Source organism: Stegodyphus dumicola, chromosome 1, assembly GCF_044657685.1.
Source record: "Stegodyphus dumicola isolate Sdum_Otavi_A_Nest chromosome 1, ASM4465768v1".
NCBI lineage: Eukaryota > Metazoa > Arthropoda > Arachnida > Araneae > Eresidae > Stegodyphus > Stegodyphus dumicola.
This window is the reverse complement of record NC_140768.1, coordinates 272,071,163-272,091,710: the sequence shown is the minus strand read 5'-3', so window position 1 is coordinate 272,091,710 and position 20,548 is coordinate 272,071,163. Positions and strand designations below refer to the sequence as shown.

General features: G+C 31.4%; 1 protein-coding gene across 7 annotated transcripts in view; it reads right to left on the bottom strand.

Moving 5' to 3' along the window:
- LOC118180898 (FK506-binding protein 15-like) overlaps positions 1-20,548 on the bottom strand; it is a 138,686-nt gene that overhangs the window by 47,329 nt on the left and 70,809 nt on the right. For all 7 annotated transcript variants that reach the window (XM_035349966.2, XM_035349965.2, XM_035349968.2 and 4 more), the window contains exons 19-24: positions 19,681-19,783; positions 16,031-16,187; positions 6,714-6,853; positions 6,481-6,564; positions 4,326-4,385; positions 3,917-4,030 (exon numbers count right to left, since the gene is read on the bottom strand). In XM_035349966.2, the coding sequence (XP_035205857.1) occupies positions 3,917-4,030; positions 4,326-4,385; positions 6,481-6,564; positions 6,714-6,853; positions 16,031-16,187; positions 19,681-19,783 (658 nt within the window). The remainder of the gene's footprint in view (positions 1-3,916; positions 4,031-4,325; positions 4,386-6,480; positions 6,565-6,713; positions 6,854-16,030; positions 16,188-19,680; positions 19,784-20,548) is intronic.

Sequence of the window (20,548 nt, the reverse complement as noted above, 5' to 3'; positions counted from 1 at the left end):
TATGGGGCTGTTGCGTTCCTAGGGTACATGAATTACAATGGCCAAATCAAAATTAGCTTTGTAATGTCAAAAAGTAAGGTTGCTCCTTTAAAAACTTTGGCTCTTGCAAGATTAATGGCAGCACTCCTTGCTGCATGTTTAGGAAATTATTTACAAGGTCTATTTCCTAATTTCGTGAAACAAACTTTCTTTTGAAGCGGCTCTCAAATTGTCCTTTATTGGTTGAAAGGATCTTCTACACAATGGAAACCATTTGTCGCCAACAGAGTAGCTCAAGTGCAGTCGCTGACTCTACCAGAGTGTTGGAACCATTGCAGTGGCTCCAACAATCCCGCAAACCTTACTACTAGAGGAGAATCGGCTAAGAGGATTCTTACAAGTTCTCTGTAGTGGTCAGGCCCTGTCTGGTTGTCTAAACCGCTTTACTCGTGGCCTCTTCAAGAATTGCTACATCATTTTAATGACATCTGTGATGAACGGGTTATAGTGAAAGAGCAACGGACTGCACTGGTTAATTCCATGGTAACCAGTTCAGCTAATGGAAACTTACCTATGTCGTCATTACTGGACGTTAATGACTTCAGCGAAATACGTAGATTAGTGTGTTACTGCTTGGATTAAAAGGTTTGTGCACAATTCTAAACCTAATTCTACAAAATTAAATGGACCTATATGTGCTCCAGAACTCGAGCAAGCTTTGCGTTTTTGGATCAAACCTACTAATTCAAACATTATAGTACAGAAGTTAACCAACTTCTTTCTAAAGGAACTATCGATAAGAGTTCACGCATATTTAATTTGAATCCTGAACTTGATGATAATAACTTACTTTGTTTAAAGGGACATTTACAGTTTTCAAGTAACGATATGCGAGCCAAACATCCTTGGCTTCTTCCATCTAATGATAAATTTGTTGAACTACTTATCTGTGATTCTCATACTAAAATGTGTCATTTAGGTGTTGATGCAACTTTAACACATTTACGAGAACAATTCTGGATTGTTAAAGGTCGTCAATTTGTAAAAAAAGTGTTAAATAACTGTCTGATTTGTAGACGATTCAAAGTGAAATCTGGAATGCAGGTGGTTGCCCTTTTACCGCCTGATAGAATTCAAGAGCATCCACCATTTGATGTATGTGGTGTGGATTTTGCCGGACCATTTTTTGTTCGTGATTTTAATTCAGTGTTATTTACTTATATTCAGCTGTGCAGTAACAAGAGCTTTCCACTTAGAAGTAGTTCTTAACATAAGTGCTGATTCTTTTTTGTTAGGATTCCGACGATTTGTTTCTCGTCGAGGATTATGTTCCGCTATATATTCTGATAACGCCAAAGCTTTTAAAAAAGCAAATTGTTAATTGAAAAAATGGTGGAATCAGATAGATAATGATCAAGTTAAAAATTTGTTTGCTTCTAAAGGTATAGTTTGGAATTTTATAGTTGAAAAAAGTCCATGGTGGGGAGGTTTCTGGGAGAGACAGATACGAACGGTTAAAACCTGCTTAAAGAAAATTGTTAGACGATCCTCTCTCTCTTTGAAGGAATTGGAAACTGTTTTTTTGGAAATTGAAGCTCTGGTTAATTCCAGGCATATCACGTATCTGTACAACGAACCCTCAGAACCCTCTCCACTCACCCCATCTCATTTTCTTATCAGTAAAAGGTTGGTGTCTTTACTTGTAATAAAACATAAAAATGAAAATTTAAATGTTTATAGGAATTCTTTGGTAAAGAAATATAAATATCAGCAAACACTTTTGAATCACTTCTGGAACAGGTGGAGAAAGGAACATTTACTTAATCTAAGATCAGCTTATATTTCTCCACAACCAGGTAAAATAGTTTCATTTAAAGTGAATGATATTGTTTTGATTAATGATGAGCGTTATCCCAGAAATATGTGGATGATGGGGAAAATTTTAGAGCTATATCCAGGAAGAGACGGAAAAGTTCGTTCTCTTCTTATTCAGACTCCTAAAGGACAAATAAAACGCTCAGTACAACTTGTGTATAATTTGGAAATTAATCCTTAACTGTGTTAGTTTAATTGAGTCGCAACCTGTTAATGTTCTATCTGTGTATTAATAATAGTTTAATTGTGCTTATATTTTAAGGCTTGATATTTGAACAATTTTCTTTGGAAGTTAAAAGTGTAATTTGTTTTTGTATGTCAAGTGACTGAATAATTTTGAAGCTTTGTATTTGATATAATATGCTATTTATATTTTTGTTCTTGTAATTTTAAATGGTTCCTGAATGTAAATGTAGTTGAAATTCAATGGTAAGTGAACTCAAGTGAGTTCAAATAGGGAGTATTACATATTTCCAGCATCATTCTGACTAGAGGGCACTGTGTTCGTTCCAATAGTCAGTGGCAGGCAGGATACTAAAGGTGTAGGACATGGAAGGCAGAGATGCCTAACAATATATCTCTAATTGATTGAAATTTTCATATATTTTCTTGTAAATAAATGTTGTTATTGTTTACAAAACCTCTTATTATCTCTTGGATGCACCTTTAGTCTCACAGAACCATTAGATGCAAAACCATGTAAGCATTTATGATATTTGTGTGCACATAGTTCAACCATAAAGTCATAAAAACTAGCACATGAAAATGTTTAGAATTGAGTGGCTTAGTGTTTCAAAATTAAAAGTCAACTAAACAAAGGCAAAAACAACCTCTCACCAAACTGCAGATGAGTCCATCTTTGCACACAACATATTTCATGTTCATTCTGCATAAATCACAAATAAACAATAGGTGTTTTATATAAGAAGTATTTTTTGCACAAGTTTCAACACTTTCAGAGTGATTTGCATATTCAGAGTAAAGAAACGAGATAAAAGACACAAAAAAGCAATTTAGGTGATGATCTGTTTAATCATGCTTTAGTGTCCTAATAGTTTGTTAATTGCATCTTGTGAAAATCCTTTTTTCCTGTAATTTAAAGATTTGATTATTTTGATCTGAAACTATTATGATTCAATGACTATAAACATATTATTTTGATTTGTTATGAAAATTCAGTTGAAAATTAAAAAGTCATTTAATCATGTTTTAAAAATAAATTTAAGATTTAAAGAGAAACTGCTGAATAGAAGTCAAGAAAAATATTATTTTCAAGAAAAATATTTGAAAAATATTATTTTGTGATGATCTGTTTAATCATGCTTTAGTATGCTAATAGTTTGTTAATTGCATCTTGTGAAAATCCTTTTTTCCTGTAATTTAAAGATTTGATTATTCTGATCTGAAACTATTATGATTCAATGACTATAAACATATTATTTTGATTTGTTATGAAAATTCAGTTGAAAATTAGAAAGTCATTTAATCATGTTTTAAATATAAATTTAAGATTTAAAGAGAAACTGCTGAATAGAAGTCAAGAAAAATATTATTTTGGGATTTTAATGCAAAATGTAAAGAACATTTTAAAGCTTTTGGGCATTCTTCAGTTATTTTACTTAACAGAATTTTATATTAATAGTAAACAATTATTTAAGATAGTCAAAATACTTCTGTTTTATATAAAACTCACTTTTTTGTGCTTAATTTGGTAAATAAATTTGTTTAGTATGCATGGAGAAACAAAGCAAGAAAAGTAAATACATCTGTTCAATGTAGATAAATATGATTCATATCTGAATAATAGTTTATATAATTTTTATTATTCAAATGGGAATCATGTGCAGTTATATGCGTTATAAGATAATAATAACAATTTATTTTTATCCAATCAGTGTTCAGTTAGGACATTCAAATTACAAAATGAATCACTTTTATGTTAATTTATTACATAATTTTAATGCAACATTTTGCAATAAATAAATCTACATAATTTTTCTTTTTCTTTCTTTCTTTTTTTTCTTTATTTTTTTTTTAAAGATCTAGTAGCCTATTAACTAACCTGTTTCTTAAGTTGATAAACGATTGACTCCAACTCATCTTTTTTCTCAAGGGTACTTTCTAATTCTTGCCTGAGGTTTTCTTTCTCCTGATCAGGTTCATTAGTAGTATTACTCTAAAGAATTATGAGGATGATGATTAAAATGTCAGCATTCACTAAGGGGGGAACTAAGTAAAAATGAAGCAATTCCCCCCATTCAATTTATTTCATATTGTATTTTCTTAAATATAAAAATAAGATTAAGATGAAAATATTAATAAGTTATAGCACCTATATTCAGCAAAAACACAGAATGATCAATATATATTTAAATCTTTTCATTTGAACAAAGAAATAAAAATTACTACTGAGAAGATAAATGCTTCTAAATATATTAAAAGTTTAAAAACATGTAACATTCTGAGCTTACTGCTTCATTCAATGATGATGTTCTCTCCCTTAGTTTCTTTTGAAATGATTGAATTTCTTCCTGGAACAAAAATTTACAAAAGAATATCACAAAGAAAGAAAACTTAAAAGCTAATTTAAAACATTTGAGATAATTTTCGAAATTTAGAGTAAAAAAAGTAAATGTAAACAATTATTTAGTCGAGATAATTTTGCAGCCCAATTATATACTATATAACAATGGAGACAACTTTTATTTAAAATGTTGATTATCATTTCCAATAAAAATAAAAGTTTAGGACTATTTTGCAGTATATGCATCTGTGAAGATCAACATACATAAAATAACAGATCTTCACAAAAACATGCCACAAAATATCTCTAAACTTTATTACATTTTAGTTTAGTTATTATACTGACATGCATTATTAAAATAAATTCATGCCATCCGAAACTGAAATACCCCATGGTCCCATGGTATAGAAGTGCGTACCATCCTGGTTAGAATACCCCATGAGATGAAAGTGTTAGTGAAATATGTATCATCCCAGACAGAAAAGTAAAATATCTCATATCCATCAGAAAACCTTATGAGGTGAAAGCGTGGCTTAGTATCAAAAGAAAGAAATATATCATGAGGATAATACTGAAAAATATATGAAAATTAATTAATTCAGTTTCAATACACAAGAAATGAAATTATCAAAACCTATTTTGCAGACATTTTAGAGAACTTCTCAATGGAAAACATTCACCAAAAAATATAAATTACCATAAAACTACAAAACTTAGGAACAAAATTTTCAAATTTACTAACAAGCTTAAGTAATTTATATATATATATATATATATATATATATAATACTGTGAGACAACAATGAAAAAAGATGAATAATAGAGTATTTGGTTAAAGATAAAGGCACTGCCTAAGTCAGAAACAAAGGTATAAAGTGGAATGCAAGTTTCATGAATTTAGGAACTTATATAATAATACAGCAATATCTGCAATGGATAAGCTACTTTTGTAACTACAGCTATAATATGCAATAATTTTGCATGTTTTCCCTTTAGAGTTAATCATTATTAGTTTTAATTTTAGAGTTTTGATAATATCATAATATTGTTGAAATAAAAGTAATTTGAAAATATTAAATATTTATCAGTTTTAATCTTTTCTTTATTGAGATTTTAATAACATTTATTGATAAATACTGATATTAAAAATATTTTCAAACACAAATATATATATATATATGTTAGTAATTTTTAATTAAGAATACTTTTTTTATAATATTTTCAAACACACATATATATATATGTTAGTAATTTTTAATTAAGAATACTTATTTCATGCCATATAAATTATTTATTTTCAAAAAGCACTGATAATAGAATTCAAACTTGAACTTCAATAACTGACAAAAATTCAAGCATAGTTTGGAATAATGGTTTTAATTTATTTTGATTTTAATGCATTTTCCTTCTTTAGAAAAAAATCAATATATAAAAATGGAATAATGTTTGCTTTTGAAAAGGGACCATACTCTATTTCAAAATGCATTGGTATGTTAGCTTACTTGGATATAATAAAGCACACAAGGGATATATGCCTAAAGGGAGAGCTGCCTTTTAGGACTTTCTAAGGGAAACTTGCTCATATTTCTGTTAAACAAAGGGAAACCTACAAAAAGCACACATGCAGCTAGCCCATTGCACTAGGTTTGAAGCTAGATCAAATTATAAGTATTTAGCAGTCTAACATCCAACTACTGGCAGGGCCTAAAATGCAATGAACTCGTTTAATTTTCTAACTGAAATTAATATGGAATAAAATCAAACATTTTGCCAGCACTACTGCTTCTTATAAATCTAGCATTTCAGCTACATTTTATTGTTTATAATCTATTTGCTCTCAGTAAATTAAAACATATTTAAATGTACATGAAATATACACAAAACTTCCATATACATCTAATAAAATAATTACAATAATTGTATTGTTTTTCATTTCAATGTTAAATTTCAATATGCTTCGAGAATTTTCTTCTACTTTCTTAGTCAAATCCCTCCCATGAAAAAAGAAAAAAAAATCAGAAATATGTGACAGCTTTCAGTAGATTCACACTTCATCTGAAAGACAAATTTTTTTTAGCAGAAAATTTGTAAAACCTATTTACCTCATGAGCAGCATTTAAATTTTCCAAATCAGAAGCAGCTTTAGATTTTATTTCTTGAATCTTTTGTTTACTTTCTAAAAGAAGCTGTTGAAACATCAAAACATGATATTAAAAATGAAATGCATAATTCATACTGTCACATGTATGTATACCATTTTCATGCATTTCAAGTCTGAAATATGTGTTATATATTTTCTAATGGAGAATACTTTTATTATAGGAAATAACTAAACCTTTTCTAATGATTCGTTTGTATCTTGTAATTCCTTCTGCTTCTCTTCCAGACTTTGCAACTTAGTATTTAGAAGCCTATTCTCATGCTTGAAATTTTCCAATTCAGCACATAAAGAATTTAGCAAAGATTCCTTTTCAGCTGAAAAACGACAAATTGATTTTTAAATTAAAGACAAAAAATGTCTGATTCTAAAAAAGCACTTCAAATATAACTCTTAAAATTAGTAATTATTTTATTCAAATACACATGTTAAAAGCAAAGAATTGCAAAATATCGAATGAGTGCTCAATAACTTTTAAGCCTAACTATGATTGTGGCGACACACTGCCTTTCTGTGGCAACCCTAAAGAATTCGTCTGTCACGAGGATCACGTGCCCAGATGCATCATTACGTCTACATCTGCTTTTCTGTTTGATAGTTAGTTGCATTTAAGATTTTGTAGAATAAAAAATTGCGTGAAAATAAATGTCGGTGCTTTTAAAAAGTGTCGGCTCAGATTTTCGAACCTATGATTTACTTGTTAAGCAACAAATTTGGCGAGCCAGCCAGGATGAATGTCACAGGGTGACATTATCGACTTCGACACTTGATAATTTACGAAAATAAGAGAAGTTCCTAGGTGCAAACATGGATGATTTCGAAACACTAAAACAGAAGCGGAAAGCAATTAGGAGTGTATTTACGAAAACGGCTAATAATTAGAAGAACTGATATGATCAGATTCTCCGGATTTGGACGATTTAGAAATTTATTTAGATCAAATTTCAGAGAAGTATAAAATTTTACGAAATACAGATGACTCTTTTTTGGAACTTCTACAGAAAAAAGCTGTACTGAAGAAGAATACGAAAGAGAATTTAGTGCAGCTCAAGAATATTACGATAAATTATCTACGTTGAAAGTAAGAGCCAACAGGAAAAAGGATAAGTGTTCACAGCCTTCTACTGGATCAACGAATAGCGGTTCTTCATCAGGAATAGTTACGGCCGCAAAACAGAAACTGCCAGAGATCGAACTGGTGAAGTTCGATGGAGACTCCCAAAAGTGGTTGACGTTTTGGACGAGGTTTAGTAAAATACATGAAGATACTCACATCGACAAGAGAGACAAGTTTCATTATCTACTACAATCTACGAAACCAGAGACTGTGCCAAGAGCAATAGTGGAAAGTTTTCCTGCTACGGAAGAAAATTACGAAAAATCCGTGGAGTACCTCAAAGAACGATTTGGAAATGAAAATGTTTTAATTCAAATTTATGTTAGAGAGCTATTAAAACTGGTAATCAATGAAAAATAAAAGATAGACTTATTAACTCTTTATGACAAGTTGCAAACTCAACTACGCGCATTGGAAACACTCGGTTTAACTAAAGATAAATTTGCAGTTGTTTTATTTCCTTTAGTGGAATCAGCACTTCCTGCTGATTTAATACAAATTTGGGAAAGACAACGAGGTATGTCACCTGAAACAACAGGTAAGAGTGATTTGGAGTCATTAATTGATTTTCTAAAAAGGGAAGTAGAAACTGAATTTAGAGTTAAACTTACCCATGATGTTTTGGGTTCTGATAAAGTAAGTAATATGAAAAATAAGTTTTTTGACACAAAACATGTTGTTCCAACTGCATGTGAACTAATTAATGCAAATAGTAGTAATAGTAGTAAGTGTATTGAAAATTTTCAAAAGTATAAAAAGTCTGATACTTGTATTTTTTGTGAAAAAGCGTTATATATAATAAGAAATAGAAAAAGCGTTCTTGCAAATATCTATAAGGGAAAAAGATCGAGACTTTTTGAGATTTATGTGGTTCAGTAGGGATAATCAAGAACAAGTTGACCTGTATCGGCATAGAAGGGCAGTTTTTGGTATTACGTGTAGTCCGTATTTATTGGCCCCTACAATACAATATCATTTGAGTGTAGTTCCTGAAAGCTTAAGTCATACAGCAGAGATATTGAAAACGTCCTTTTACGTAGATAACTGTGTGGCTAGTATGGATTCAGAAATAGAAATGAGAAAGTTTGTAAATGAATTATAAATAATTATGGCTTCGGGTCATTTTAATTTAAGATTCTGGAAATCCAATATAAGAAGTGTTGTGCCAGCACGGAAGGAGATGTGTCTGTTTTGGGCCTTGTATGGCATACAGTTACAGATACCTTATCCTGCAAAATAAGTCAAGATATAAAATTGGATGACCCAGTTACTAAAAGACTAGTTTTAGCAGTAGCTCATCAGGTGTTTGATGTTATAGGACATATGGCTCCTGTAATGTTGATTCCAAAACTAATTTTACAGGAAACTTGGAATTTAAGGCTTAAATGGGACGATATTCTTCCCGATGAATTAACCAAAAAGTTTAGGTTTTGGCTTAAAAAGTTGTATTTGCTATCCAGTATCCAAATACCTAGATGGATAGGTCTCAGATCTATTAATGAAGATGTGAGTATACATCTCTTTTGTGACAGTAGTAAGAGTGCGTATGGTGCATGCGTCTTTTTAAGAGTACAGAGTGGCAAAAAGGGTGAAGGTTAGTTCGGTACACGCAAGATCGAGAGTATCGCCTTTAAAACCTATTACGATTCCTCGATTAGAACTTCTTGCTTGTAATATTGGTTCTAGGTTATTGTCTTCAGTTATTAATGATATTGGCCTACATGTTGGACTGACTCCTCGACGGCTTTAAGTTGGATACGGCGAAATCAACGTTAGGGAGCATTCGTTTTTAATCGCATACAAGAAATCAGGTCGTTGACCTTCCCCACTGTATGGCGACATGTCCCTGGTAGTCTCAATCCTGCTGACCTACTTTCTAGAGGTTGTTATGCAGATCAATTAATAGAACGAAAATGGTGGGAGGGACCTGATTGGTTACGGAAAGATGAGGCAAATTGGCCTAAATCTAATGATGAACCAGATGAGGATTTGGTTAATTCAGAAATACGTAAGACAGTTATTGTTACTTTGGCAAAGAGTGATAATTGTATTGGATGGTACTATAAGTATTTCTCATCATTTAAGAAAATTGTAAGAATGTTATCATGGATATTCAGATTTTGTAAGAATGTACGTAAGAATAACAATAACAACCATTCTAAGGATTTGACTGTGTCTGAAATAAAAAGGGGAGAAATAGCTTTAACCCTGCAATGGAGTGGCCGGCGTACAAAGTACGCCAATGCCATCTTTTGGGCTGTAATTTTTAGACAACCTCTTCCTGAGCTTCCTCCATTCCTCTACCCTCCTAGAAACATTCCATGAGTGCAATGCACCTGGTATTTTTGGTCAGTCTGGTTTTCGCCTTCCTTCCGAAAGCAGTTATTGTGAACATGTCGTGTAGGCGAACGCAGTACGCCGCTCCTCCAAGTATGTACAGAAAGAATATTGTACCTCCTGAAGATTATTTGTGCATTTTAGAAGAAATCTCAGTTGATGAAGACTCCGACAATTAGGATAACGCATCTGATGTCAATGAATCGGAAGTCATCGAACATTCTGATCATGAAAGTGACTCAGAAATTGAGGGAAATGTTTCTAAACATCCTCATTTTCCTTCCTCAAATGATGTTTCCCCAACAAATGACGATTTTAGTGATATTGAAAATGACATGAGTGATTTAAAATATGAGGACTTTTTCATAAAAACAATTTACAAAAAAGAAGAAAGTTTGAGGAAAGTTTCTGAAAGAAGAAAAGGAAACTTATAAGTGGAATAAAGTTCCCCTCAAGAGCAAATTCGCCAGAAGGCCTCGAAAAAATTTGATGAAAAAAATATGCCCAAGTGCCAAAACTTGTGATGATATAAATGATGAGCTTTCTGCTTTTCAAAAAATAATAAATACAAATATGATTGATGCTATCATACAATATACAAATATTTATCTCAAATGTAACAGGACAGCAGATGATCTCCAAAACATCTCAAAGAGATGCATGTATGATACTATCAGAGCAGAAATGTTGGCTTTTTTAAGAACTTTATTCTTATTAGGATGCAAAAAACTGTCAAAACTCAATTTGGAGGAAGCACGGTACTGGAATTGAAATTTTGTAAGGAGTCATGGGTCTCAAGCGATTCAGAAACCTGTGTGCTGCTATTAGATTCGATGATAAAGGCACAAGGTATGTGCGAAGAAAAACTGATAAGATTGCTGCACTAAGATAATTTTTTGAATCTTTCAATCAGAACTGTCAAAACTTTTATACACCAGGTGACGAACTCACAATCGACGAGAAGGTGGAACCCTTTCGCGGGAGGTGCTCTTTTATTCAATTCATCCCCAACAAGCCCGCGAAGTATGGTCTGAAAATTTTGCAGTTGTTGACTCACGAACATTTTATACATTGAAGCTTGAAATTTACTATGGCAATCAACCCCCAGGACCTTACGAGGCTTCTAATTCAAGTATTGACATTGTCAAAAGGCTAACTGCTGCATACGAAGGTTCCAACCATAACCTGACGACCGGTAATTGGTATACAAGCTACCCGCTAACTCAATATCTTCTTACCAAAGGTATAGCACTTGTGGGCATGCTGGAAAAAAATAAAAACGAAATTCTAAATGAATTCCAGCCATCAAAAACCAGAAGTCGGCAGTTCACTGTTTGGTTTTCAAAAGGATATGACAATTGCTTCATATGCAACGAAAAAAAATAAGTGTGTAATACTGCTCAGTACTTTACACGATGATGACAAAATTGACCAGGAAAGGAATAAACCTCAAATAATCCTGGATTATAACAAATGTAAAGGCGGAGTTGATACCGTAGACCAACTCTGTAGTAATTTCACTGTCACCCGAAAAAACCAAGAGATGGGCAATGGCAATATTTTTTGCACTGCTAAACGTAGCGGGCATAAACTCTTGAACTTCTCCAAACCTGATGCAAACATCAAGTTTAGAAGATATTTTTTGAAAACTCTAGCTACTTCTTTGATGAAACCACATCTTCAGAATCGTCTGAAAATGCTATTTCTCTTGTTGTATTCCAAAGCTATTATTAGAAGGCTGGTAACAACAGAAGCGGACAAGACGGCCGAAAGGGACGAGGAACCACCTGCAAAAAAGATCAAAGGACGCTGCGCTGAGTGCGGTAGAATGAAGAGTAACTACACTACCATAAAATATTCTGAGTTTTCTATGTTTACCTGCAAAAATCATCTGGGCAAGACAGTACAACTTTTCAAACCCTGCTGCAGTGAACAGGGACAATCGGACAATTAAAATAGCAAAAGGTTTTCAATTTTTTTCATTTGTGAAATTTATTACTTACCGAACTTTTCTTTACAAAATATTTATAATTTGTAAATTTGATTTATGTTCTTATAATTTTCATACAAAAAATAATGCAGAATACTATTTAACTTTATATTACATTTCCAGTGCATCCACTTTTTGAATTAATTAAAAATTCATAGTTTCCATCTTTACTGCTTTTTTTCTGTTATTCTTTTTCTTATATCATTTTTACTATGACGAATCACCTTATTAATGCCATATATAAAATTAAATAGTTTCAAACATGAAGCAGAGGCTCGAAAAATGAACTGGTGTACTTCATACGCTGCCCCTCTAAAATTGTACCATACGCTGAGGTTAATGCTATTAATACAAAAAGAGTCATTTAATGGTGAAACAGATGATAAGGCGACTCAGACCATTCGTCGATAGTCAGGGTCTAATAAGAGCTAAGACTAATATTGCTTATCATGACGACTCTAACAGCTTTAAGTTCCCCATCATATTACCTTCTGAACATCCAGTAGTCAAATTATTGATATTAAGTGCATACAAAGATTTGTTGCATGCAGGTACTACATTATTGATGTCGCATTTAAGAGAAAGATACTGGATCTTGAAATCACGTAAAACTATAAGGAACGGTATAAGAAAATGTGTAACATGTCAGAGATTTAAGGCTAAAAGAGTAGAGACAGTCCCAGGCGTTTTACCAAATGATAGGGTTCGTGATTCAGCCATTTTTGAAATCGTAGGATGTGATCTTGCAGGACCCTTGCATTTAAAGGATAGACGAAAATCGTATATTGTGCTCTTCACCTGTGCGGTTTATCGTGCTATCCATATGGAACTGGTTACCTCATTAACAACTGAAGCATTTTTTCAAGCTTTAAGGCGTTTTATCGCACGTCGTAGACGCCCTACCACCATATCTTCCGATAATGGGACAAATTTTATGGGTGCAGAGAGAGTTCTGCAAACCATTGACTGGGACTGCCTCTGCTCTAAGACTGCTGAAAAGAGAATACGATGGAAATTTAATTCTCAATCCGCCGCTTGGTGGGGTGGATGGTGGGAGCGTTTAATACAAATTGTAAAATAAATATTAAGAAAATTTTTAGGTCGTGCTTCTCTTGGTTATGAAGAGTTACTAACCATCTTGTGTGATTGTGAAAGAATTGTCAACTCAAGTCCACTTACGTACATGCCTGATGATAATGAAGATCCCTTGCCTTTAACACCAGAAAAATTTCTGTGTGAAACTCCACAGTAGGGTGTACCTGATATTGACAATGTGGACAAAGGAAAATTGAGTAGAAGAGCGAAGTATCTCCAGCGAATGAGAGAATTGTTAAGAGTGAGATTTCGCTCTGAGTATCTAAGGCAGTTAAGACAGCAGTCTACCAGAAATTTTTGTAAAAAAATAAACCTCTCTCTGTAGGAGAAATTGTCTTGCTGGAGGATCAAAATAAAAAACGTGCATATTGGAATTTAGCACGCGTTATTTGGGTCATCCCTGGTCGAGATGGCAACATAAGAGTTGCTCTTGTAAAAAGTAATAATTCAGAGTTCTTGAGACCAATACAGAGATTGTTTAGATTGGAACTGGATAATATAATAGATAATACTCAAAATGATCAAGTTCCTTTCACCACCAGTAGTGGTAGAGTTGTAAAATCGCGAATAATGTAATTCCTGTCTTTGAGTTATTATGATTTATTTTGTTGTGCTATTATTGTTGTATTAGTCATCAGTATTAATTTTGTTTTCAAGTAATATGATTTAAGTATTAAGTAATTTTGTTTGTTATATAAATCTCATTTATATTGATGTAAGTTTTATGTTTTGAGTGTGTAGCCATCCACTCAAAAGGTGTGAGAATTGTGGCGACACACTGCCTTTCTGTGTCAACCCTAAAGAATTCGTTTGTCATGAGGATCACGTGCTCAGATGCATCATTACGTCTATGTCTGCTTTTCTGTTTGATAGTTAGTTGCATTTAAGATTTTGTAGAATAAGAAATGGCGTGAAAATAAATGTTGGTGCTTTTAAAAAGTGTCGGCTCAGATTTTCGAACCTATGATTTACTTGTTAAGCAACAATGATTTATAAAACTTCTAGAATAATAAAACACAGTTAAAGCATTGTAATATTCTTTCACTAAAAAATGCATGGATCACTGGTAATTATCACTTGATTTTGGGAAAGGGTGTAAATGGTTATTAGTCAGAAATGACTGTGAATATCAAAAACATCAGAAGTTTTTTGCTGATTAAGTTCTTGGCAGAAGATGCCATAACAACAGTAAATTTTCATAAATGCATAAGTATAAGTTATTCTACATCTGTCTCACCATCAAAGGTGTACTGCCTTTCTGGACAAGGTAAAGTGTCACTCAAAAGTGACTTGATCACAACTGAACATTACTTTAGAAGAAACATATACAAAAGTTAAGGAATATGTGAAATCAACACGTGATAATCTTCCCAAACTAAAAAAAAAAAAAAAAAAAAAAAAAAAACATCGGTGCTGAGTCAGTGAAAAAAAAAAAAAAAAAAACATTCACATAAAAACCAGTTAATGCCAAAGTCATATATTAGATTAGCACCTCAAATGCGGATGAATGAAATGAAGAAAAATTGAACTAACTGTTTATTCTCTAGTACTACTTTTGGTAAGAAATCCCAATAAAGATATTTATTATTTATAAATACAGTCAAAAGTCGTTAATCCGGACTCGTCGGGACTTCGGCGATTCTGGATTATCGATTTTTACGGATTATAGATCATCAGTTTAAATCTGGTAAGATGGCATGAAGAAATTATAAAATTAAAAATATGAAACCGTAATTTATGAAATAAAGAACAATTATGATCTAAAGGGTATCAAAATTTAAAAAAAAAAAAAAAAAAAAAAAAAAAAAAATTAATATTTATTTGTTTATTTCTATTAAATTACAAACATTTCTTTTAATGTAAGTTGTTTATGTTAAGTCAAAAAAAGGCTATAATTTTTATATGACAGTGCACCTATATATGAGGTTAGATTTCCCAGATTGCTACTCAGCAATATATTCTAGTTTCCAGCCTTCTCACTCTATTCCCTCTACAGCCTTAATTTGGTTCCAACTGATATTTTTTTTAGCCCAGAAGGCCTATTGATTTTGTTATAGCATTTTGCGTCAAATCACTAGAAGTAGCATATCTCTTTTCAAATTGTTGCCATTAAATATTATCCCCCTGTATTTTATTTTCAGAAATTAAATAACAAAGAATCTGCATGAATGTATTATATTTGCTGTGCTGTGATAAAACAAAGGTACCTAGAACCATCAAATTTTGAATGATGTAATCCTCCACTCGAATATAGGCATATGGAAACCAGAAACCGGAATTTATTTTATTATCAATTTCATATTTTGAAAAAATTTAACAAATGTTTGATAAACAAACTGAATGATTTTAAAGCGAGTAATGGCAATATTGAACCGGGGGGGCATTTTTATCTTTAGTGCACAAGACTGTCTATCAGAAATTCTAAAGAAACGCTTTTTTTTAAAATTGTTTTGTAATACTGCTGTTGGACTGAATTTTATGGTTTATCAAAGAACATGATATTGAATAAATAAAGGTAACACACAAAATGTTAATAAACATCCCCTTTGGGCATAATATAAAATCTAAAAACACTCAGATTTATTTTGTTTTTCAAATATCAAAGCAATACTTGGTTGGTTCATGTTACAACAACAATGATGATGTAAAAGTTGCCATTCAGGAATTATTTCTGAATTTTTAGACCCCCCCTCATTGGAATATGATGTTTACTTGATAAAAAACTGGATGCATTAAAGTCAATGATCATACTAAAAACAAAATTAAATATACAATTTTGCTCACTTATTATATACAAGTATGTTAGGCTTAAAACCTATTGAATCTTCTGTAATAGCTCTGTAATTTTTTTTCAATTAATTCTAAGAAATATTCATTAAAATTATGTAATCAATGCTTAACTAGATATTTTTTCCACAATCATTTAAGTTGCTTGAAAACATGCATCTTTCTTACTATTTATATTCTGTCTGTCTTTTAATTCTTTAAACTCTCTCTCTGATTCTAGTAATTTCTGCTGCAACTCCTTTTCTTGATTCTCATGCCTAAGAAGATCAGCCTCCACATTTTTTAATTTCGCAGTTGCATTTATTAATTCAGATGAAAGCTTAGCCTGAAATATATATAATTTTTTAACAAAGAACTTCACATACATGACTGATTATTAAGACATACAAATAAAGACTGATATTAAATATAAAGAGATATAAGGAAATACAGTAGGTGAAAATTCTGCACCGTTTGGGAGTTGAGGTTGTATGGATATATTTATATTTGAAAAAAAGTACAGATAAACTCAAAATGCAGTAAAAGCAGTTACTTTTCAATATTTTTTTGTATAGAGAAATATATATTAAATTTATTCACAGAGAAATATATGTTAAATATATTATATATATAAAGACAAGTTTAAAAGGTATACAGAAAATATGTTTGACATTTTCTCCCAAAGCACTTGTTTACAGTAGTTTGCTTTAACATTGTAGGATGTTCCAATTTGAATCCTTCTCCCCTTAAATTAAACTAAATCATTATTTTCTAACCGATCAAATAGTATTGTTATTGTGGATTTATTATCCCCCAATATTTGTAGGAAAATTATTCATTTATTCAGAATTTGCCCTACCATAATATGGTGAAAAAAATAATATTTTTTGTTATAACTAAAGTTAAAAATTCCAATTTTTTTCTAATAATGAGGCAACAGTTATCCTAAAACATAAATGTTGCCATAAAACGCAGCCTAAAATAGTAGTGTCAACTCTAATGAAACAATCCTAACCCACTACTGCTTAAATTGTTAAATTGTAATTATTTGAAAAAAATATAATTGTGGCTATTTAAAAAAAAAAAAAAAAAAATCAGTTACAATTCCTTTTTCTAGAAGAGTTAAATGGCAGACACTTCATCATTTGGTAACTAAGAAATAGTAAAATTTACTTTAGTTTAGTTGATTAAAATCTCACGAGAAAAAAATAGATCAAAGTACACTGAATTTGGCTTGGCTTGTGGTATAAGGCTGCTAACTTTTCTGCACGTGTGCACATTATGGTGGCTGCCTTGTTGACAGATGATAAGCAAAATTCTAATCACTCCTAATCTTGCTCAATTAAAAGGGCACAGGGTTAATCCTAAGTTATAGGTACCACATGAGCAACTTCCAGCAAAATATTTATTTTGTGATGGTAATAAAAATGCTTAAAAGCAAGCTGCAAATAAGATATGGTAGCTTGTTTCAATGCTAAAAAAGGAAATCTGTCACCAATAATTGCTTAACCTTGCCCAAAACTGCCAAACCTCTTTGCATTTCACTGTTGACATGCGAAAGGCTCAGATATTGGCAGAATTTTTATATTTCGCTGTATACATCAAAGGTAATAAAAATGCAATTGAGATTTTCATACATAAATGAAAAAAACTCTTGATTACTACTTATGCCTACATAATAACAGCAGTGATAAACAAAAATTTACTTTTTTTTTCCAATTCATTAAGGATTTACAGTTAATTTGAAATGCAGGGTTTCTTGTGATTGATATTTGTGAGAACCCAACTGCCTCTGAGACGGTTAAGTATTTATTTCAAGTTTAATGTTATAAAGTTTAGACACTGATTGTTCTACACATGGAAAATGTGTTTATAAGGAAGAGTTGGCTTGGTTTAGTTGATTACCCAAAGAACACTAGGGCTTTCTACCTAATAAAGGGAAACTGGCTCGTATACACATTACACATGGTGAAAATCACGAAAGCACCCATGCAATCAGCCCACTCACCTGAAATCGAACCAGGTTGGAACTGCAACTGCTCAGTGATTTTATCGATCAACTGCTGGTGGACTTATAAGGAAAAGGATTTAGCATTTAGTTTGAAAACAATTGGTAATTATTAATGAACTGGTGCAAGAAATTTAACTCATTTTTATTATGCAAATCTTATGGGCTGTACTACCACTGTTTAATGATTTCAAGTACATCCATTGGCTTTTGAGTAAAACATCTAGTGTTCGTTTTTGAAGGCTACATTAAGTTAACAGCAGATAAACATAGATATTTAAGTTAAAAATTTTTTCATGTACAAAAGGACATTTAACAAAATGTCCAAACTTTAACAGATCATCCTTAATTAAACCTGCTAGGCAAGGGAGAAAATAAACATAAAAATTTCTATTTCAAACATTAATTTTAATAGGCATAGCAAGGCATAGCATTTAACATGATAAATTAGAAATACATTTTAACGTTCCAAAGATCTATATATATATTTTTAATTGAGTAGTGAACATTAACATTCAAATACAACACAGCAATGACTAAATTTGTCCACACACATATGTGAGAAAAACTAGCATTCAAATTAATCATGTTATTTTACGTAACACTTAATGCAGATGCCTCTTGACCAATCACCAAATAGTAAACCAAAACTTAAAACTTTAAAACTGAAACTTTTGCCTCCCCCCTTCTTCCTCTGCATTACTACTGCCACACTCACTCTCTTCTCGCTTATGCTTTCATGCTGTTCAGATGCTGCTGCAATCATGCTTTTATCGCCCCAGTATCAAAATTGTAAACGTTCTTTAATAGGCACGAGTAGAAGGGCAAGTGAATTGCAGCCACAAAATGGGAATTTAAATAAATAAAAGGAATTTAATCCGGCTCAACTGTTTATTCTTCAAAATGGATGGATGCTCTGAGCACCAAATATCTCTACACAATCAGCATTTCTGTGCATTCTACATCTTAGTGTCTTATACATCAATACTTCCAAATTTGACTAATAAATGTTATTACATTTATTAGTCATACAGGATATTTGACTATGCTACTAACCTCAATGGAACATTTATTCCTCAGTTGGATTTCTGTAAAATAGTATCTGCAAATTCCTCATTCTAAAAGATATAATTGATTATTCAAATATGTTATGCTATCATTACATATATATATAACGGTCAAGAATAATGTTGCTTGAAATGGAGACTCCAAGTTCTACAAAGAAGCAGCAGATTCATTTCTAGATAGTATCTATTCTGTTAGACTAGAAAATCAAATCATTCAATCAGGCTATTGTTTTCTTTTCTTTTTCTTCTCTTTTTCCTTTTCTTTTCTTTTATTTACAACACAGAATAAAAGAATTAAAGAGTATTCCCACTTATAAAAAAGTTTTCTATTTTCATTTGCTTAGCTGTCAAATATTTCATTTTGGATATTTTGGTAGACTGGCTTCTAAAAAAAGTATTCAGATGTATCAAAGAGCCATAATATAGTTAAAATGTTAGGTTAGGTTATTTGAGTATGGAAAAGCACATGATGCCTTTGTGGAGGATTTTCTAAAGAAAGCTGGCTCATATTCTCCCTGAACATGAAAAAAACCACAAAGACCTTACAGCCAACCCATTTGCCCATTTGCTTGAGTTTGAACTTAGAACTACTAGTATTCAGCAGCTTTTAATCAATTGACCCCACTGTAAAAAGAATATGGGTAAAAAAAATAAATGATAATTTTGTTTACTTTCATCAAGCATCATTTATTTTTAATACAGTTCTAAGACTGCATAGAGACACTATTTATTATGCGTAAAAGAATCCATCTAATTACTATTACCTTCTCTTCCTCTAAACTGAGTAATTTCACATGAGATTGTGTATTTGCAGCCTGAAGTGAATCTTTCCTTTGCTCCATTATATTAGTGCTCTCTTCAAAAAACCTATATTAGATATACATAATAATATATACAGACTTACAGTCACAAAACAAATATTAGGCACAAAACAGTCAGGCACAAAGCAAATATTATAATAAGATGTTACAAATAAATATCTCAGTTTATTCCAAATTTTCTTAACAGATGTGATGAAAATAACAACTCGTAATTTCAGCATTTTAATATTGATGAATTTATATACATTAAAGCTATACTTAAAAAATGAGCAACTTAACATATATCTTTTTATTAAAACTTTTACTAGTCTGTTTTAAAAACAAATTTTACATTAGCATATAACATAGTATGCAACTGAAGCTCATAAGACTTATATTTTTCATGGTCTACAAATATGCATAAATCTATAAAATGTAAGTTTTGGTGAAAATCTATCATTGCATTAAGGCTATTAAGAAATTAAATAGTTAAATTAAATATTTCAAATTTGAATAACTTAAAAAAGATTCTGCATTTAAACACAGAGTTATTTTCTGCTCAGGTTAATTTAAAATAAAGGCTATTAAGAAAAGAACTGTTCTAGTTCACATATGTAAAGCGGAGTGGACAATTTCTATTAAACAATTTAAGTTTGTTATAAGATATAAGATAAGCATATAAATATTATTGTTAATTCAGAAGCTTTATTAAGATATTAACTACATTTAAAGAAAACGTTTTAGTGTCAAACATTGAGTACATAATGATTTTGAATTCTTTAACCTTCAAATAAAAACTACTTTCTGAAACCTACAGCTATGGAAAGATGTT